Below are 4,642 nucleotides of genomic sequence, written 5' to 3'. Positions count from 1 at the left end.
GTGTGTGTGTGTGTGTGTGTGTGTGTGTGTGTGTGTGTCCTGATAACACTGTGGTGGTGCTGAGTTCAGTCTCTGTGTGCAGACGTTGACCTACATTTACCCCCCACCCCTCCACCTCTGAGGGGAGGACCAGTCCTGAGGAGGTCTGTCAGTTGTGCCCCCCACCCCTCCACGTCAAAGTAAATAGAATCTGCTGTCGTCTGCATAAAGCAGCACTTTCACTGCAGAGAAAATCCTCCTCAAGTTAAAACAATAATAATAATAATAATAATAATAAAAAAACCTGTAATAAAACTAGAGAACTAAATGGAGCCTAAAGCTGATCCTTGTGGAACTCCGGTTCATCAGATCTCTGACTGACAGCAGTTTATCTGTAGATAATTTAAAGCCACTCTTCCTGTTTTTATTCAGTGTGTTGATTTGTTTCTAATCTGATCCACAGAAAGAGTTCGAACGACAGAAAGGATTAAAGTTTTAAACATCTGCAGTCATGCAGAGAAACAAAGACAAAACTTCAGCTGTTTGTTAACAACAACTCAGCAAACAGAGCCCATAATCTCACAACACCTCAGGTTACACCCAAGGTTCATCTTTTTCCTCAGAGTTCAATTAAAGATGATTTTATTAATGTGTTAGTCCTCAGCAGACGTGTTGCTTTAATTCATTTCTTTACAGAAACATGCTGAGGTGACAGGAAGTGACCAAACCATCCTTTAAAAGAAAGTAAACATTAGACCACATGTTTAATTTAGTTTTATTGTCCTAAATGAACCCTGATGTGGATCTGTTGGGGTCTGTGGATCTGTTGGGGTCTGTGGGTCTGTTGGGGTCTGTGGATCTGTTGGGGTCTGTGGGTCTGTTGGGGTCTGTGGATCTGTTGGGGTCTGTGGGTCTGTTGGGGACAGGGTTTGGAAAAATCATATCTTGTGCAATTAATGGTTGAAAAAACTTTAATCGATTATTGTTTTTGACTTGTGATAATACGATTAATGCCACCAGGCGGACTGACTGGATATTTCCTTGGTCAGTCCGCTTAATGCTCCTCTCCGCTTTAAATATGCCGAACATTTAAAATAAAGTCCTTTGATTTATTTGTTATAAGTCCAGTTTTACTTGGTCTATTAACACAATTTAAAAGTTGATGTTTAGCCTGAAGTTTGTACTTTTGACACAGTATGGAACAGATTTTTACAGAGAACAAATCTTTCCCACTAGAGTGATTTAAATTGGTCATATGACGAGGACATGCAGGGACTCCAGGTCATTAATCATCGTATTAATCCTTATCGGCTAAATACCACAATTAATCGTGATTAATTTGTTTGCCAATATTGCCCAACCCTAGTTGGGGGTCTGTGGATCTGTTGAGGTCTGCAGATCTGGTGGGGGTCTGTGGTTGTATTGGGGTCTGTGGGTCTGTTGGGGTCTGTGGGTCTGTTGAGGTCTGTGGTTGTGTTGAGGTCTGTGGGTCTGTTGAGGTCTGTGGGTCTGTTGAGGTCTGTGGGTCTGTTGGGGTCTGTGGTTGTGTTGGGGTCTGTGATTGTGTTGGGGTTTGTGGGTCTGTTGGGGTCTGTGGATCTGGTGGGGGTCTGTGNAAATAATATTTTGCACATCTTGTGTAGATGTGTACAATGCCTTGTCAGTGAAGGTGTCTTGTTCTGAAATAATTGGTTGATCTGACACTGTTTCCTTCTTAGTGAGAATGGAAGTGCCCTTTAGTCAAGTTACAAGCAGTTTTTGGTCTTCATCTGTCCATGGGGCTTGCAAGCTTGCAGTCACTGAAACTGTTTACATCTACAAGTGACAAAAAGAAAGGAAATTTACAGTTTACATTGGACAAATAGTATTTCCAAAATTTTTGAGGTGTGTTATTCTCTAGAAAGTAAAATAAGGTTCACTTTCATTGTTCAGGTTTAAACCTCTGGGCACTCTCTGAGCACTTCTAGTTTTTATTACTAATATTATTTTTATTATTATTACTATTGTATTTTGTATTTTAGATTTTATATTCTGTTTTTTGTTTTTGCACCCCCCCCCCCAAAAAAACAACAACAACAACAACAACAACAACAACAACAACAACAACAACAACAACAACCCCAAAACAACTAATGAAAACTGTACAGTATCATTGGTATTGGTGAATGGGGATGGGTAAAAACCCATGTGAATGGGGGCCTCAGAGTACACTACAGTATTAAAATTACAGTTTTTATTATTGATTAATGCTATAACAAAATATCTCTTTACTTTTATCTTTATTGTTATAATAAACTTGTCTTTATGTTGTGTTCGGTTGAAGCTGTTAACCCTTTGGTCTGTCTCTCAGATCTCCTGTGGACAGCTCCAGAGCTTCTGAAGAGTCAAAGACAAGCTGGTTCATTTTCTGGAGATGTTTTCAGTTTTTCCATCATTATACAGGAAGTGATCTCACGAACACCACCGTATGCTATGATGGATATGCCTGCTCATGGTAAGACTGGACTGAAAAGCATTTTTTGGTCATTCTGTCTGACCAACTGTCTGAATGTCTGTCTATCCCACAGAAATTGTGGAGCATTTAAAGAACCCCCCTCCTGTCTTCAGACCAGTAGTTTCAGTGGATGAAGCTCCTGCAGAGTGTCTCAATCTGATGAGCGAATGTTGGAATGAAGATCCAAGCAAAAGACCAAGCTTTGATGACATTTTTAAACAGGTGCATTATGCCTTGTTTAAATTATCTTGTTTTGTGATCAGACTGCCTGAATGTGCTCCATACTGTAGCATAAATCATATTTGGACACAAGAGCCTAGTTTTGCACAGTTCCCCAGTTCATCAGACATAAATTCATGAATGACATATTCAGATCAGTTTTTAAAAATCAGTTCTCCTAAAATAATCATGGTCAGTGATAAAGTGTTAAACAGCTCCAAGAATAAATTTTTTGTAGTTTTTTTTCTATTGCTAGGTACATTTTTGTTGCAGTGGTTCTTCAGAAGTCTGTTCCTGAAAGTATTCTGTTGCTGGTTTTAAATTTTTAGTTTCGAGGCATCAGCAGAGGGAGGAGGGCAAACATTATTGACTCCATGTTACGGATGTTGGAACAATACAGTTCTAACTTGGAGGATCTTATTAGGGAACGAACAGATGAACTGGAGGTTGAAAGAAACAAGACTGAGAAGTTGATTGGACAGCTTCTGCCAAAGTAAGACTCAATTCCTAAAGAAATGTTAAAATCAATAAAAACCAACAAATATCTGAATATTCACTCATTGAAATTGTAATGTCCGAAGATAATTCGAAGTATTTACATTAATATTATTGGACATAGTCAACTAATTACTCAAACACAAAAGCTATTTTTGTGGTTTCACATCTACAGTAAAATGCTGGAATTCAGCTTCAAATGAACTTTTATTCTATGTATGTCACATGACTCCCTTTTCTTTGTAGTAAACAAAACAGAACAAATAGAGGAATTCTTGAAGCTTGTTTTTTGACATTATCTCCTGATTGTTCTTTATGCTACGTAAAAAAGTACGAGGTAAAAACATCTTGAACAAAATCAAAGCATGTATCAGTTGAAGTCACACATGAATGTATGTTTCAGGTCAGTGGCTCAAGCTCTGAAGAAAGGGAAGCCAGTCCAACCTGAACATTACTCAGACTGCACGCTTTACTTCAGTGACATTGTTGGATTTACAACCATCTCAGCTCTCAGTGAACCCATTGAGGTATAAACTGTTCCAACTTCTGCCAGTGTTGTTTGTTCTGTAGGTGTCTGTTCGTTGAAATCTGTGAAAATTTTCTTCCTTGGTTCAAACCTTTGCAGCTGTTGTCAGTCTTATGCTCAAATTTATGAATGTGTTGTATGTAGAGGTGTAAGAATATATCAATATACTAAAATATCATATTTCATTTCCAAGTACTGTATCAATTCTTTAAAGGTGTATTCACACCTGACACATTTGGTCTGCTTTAAATGGACCAGTGATCATTTCTCCCTTTGGTCTGGACCTTTACACTCATGCAAACCTTGATGCACACCAAACAACCAGAATAAGACCCACCTTTCAGGTGGTCTGCTTCCAAACAAACTCTGGTGTGGTTCACTTAAGGTGTGAAAACAAACCGTAACATGGTAACAATTAGTCTTTCAGTGTTGCTAACACTACCACAATAGTCCCATCTCCACGGACCCACTTGTACACGTTTTGGCTTGGCTTGGTCTCGGCCCAATGTGTCAGTGTGCTCAACCGCGCACAGCCACGCTGTTTCAGAACCTCCTCTCCAGTGATTCTAAGGGAACAGAAGCGAGTAAAGCACGCTGCCCGTGGATTATCCCTGAGATAGATAAACAAAAAAAAAGATTGACAGAAGAAAAGTGTTATTTGTGCAAACTTCCTCCTGGAGAGAGACACTTTTGTTTAGGAATATGAGCATGCAGTGCAATACAGCAACATGGATGGAGCAGTGATAAAACCATTGAACCTTTTCTGGCGATTTCGAGAAAGGAAAATTTGTAACCACTTCCTGGAAAGAGGTGAAGGAGACGAAGCTGAGCAGATAACCAGGAGGTTTCCAACAAACTGGCTGACAACGATTACACAAACGCTTATAAACAGCACTGCAACAAAAAGTAATAAATAAATAAATAAATAA

At 39.1% G+C, this 4,642-nt stretch overlaps 1 protein-coding gene across 1 annotated transcript in view; it reads left to right on the top strand.

Annotated features, from left to right (window-relative positions):
* The window catches only part of LOC106534425 (retinal guanylyl cyclase 2), a gene marked incomplete at its 5' end in the record, with an annotated part of 34,953 nt that overhangs the window by 22,658 nt on the left and 7,653 nt on the right, over nt 1-4,642 (top strand). Inside the window, 4 exon segments of the mRNA XM_014031049.1 lie at nt 2,330-2,473; nt 2,547-2,695; nt 3,022-3,185; nt 3,591-3,714. Coding sequence (XP_013886503.1) covers nt 2,330-2,473; nt 2,547-2,695; nt 3,022-3,185; nt 3,591-3,714 — 581 coding nt within the window.

This window comes from Austrofundulus limnaeus, unplaced genomic scaffold (genome assembly GCF_001266775.1).
Source record: "Austrofundulus limnaeus strain Quisiro unplaced genomic scaffold, Austrofundulus_limnaeus-1.0 Scaffold1169, whole genome shotgun sequence".
NCBI lineage: Eukaryota > Metazoa > Chordata > Actinopteri > Cyprinodontiformes > Rivulidae > Austrofundulus > Austrofundulus limnaeus.
The sequence above is the reverse complement of the archived record's forward strand: the minus strand, read 5'-3'. Positions and strand labels throughout refer to the sequence as shown.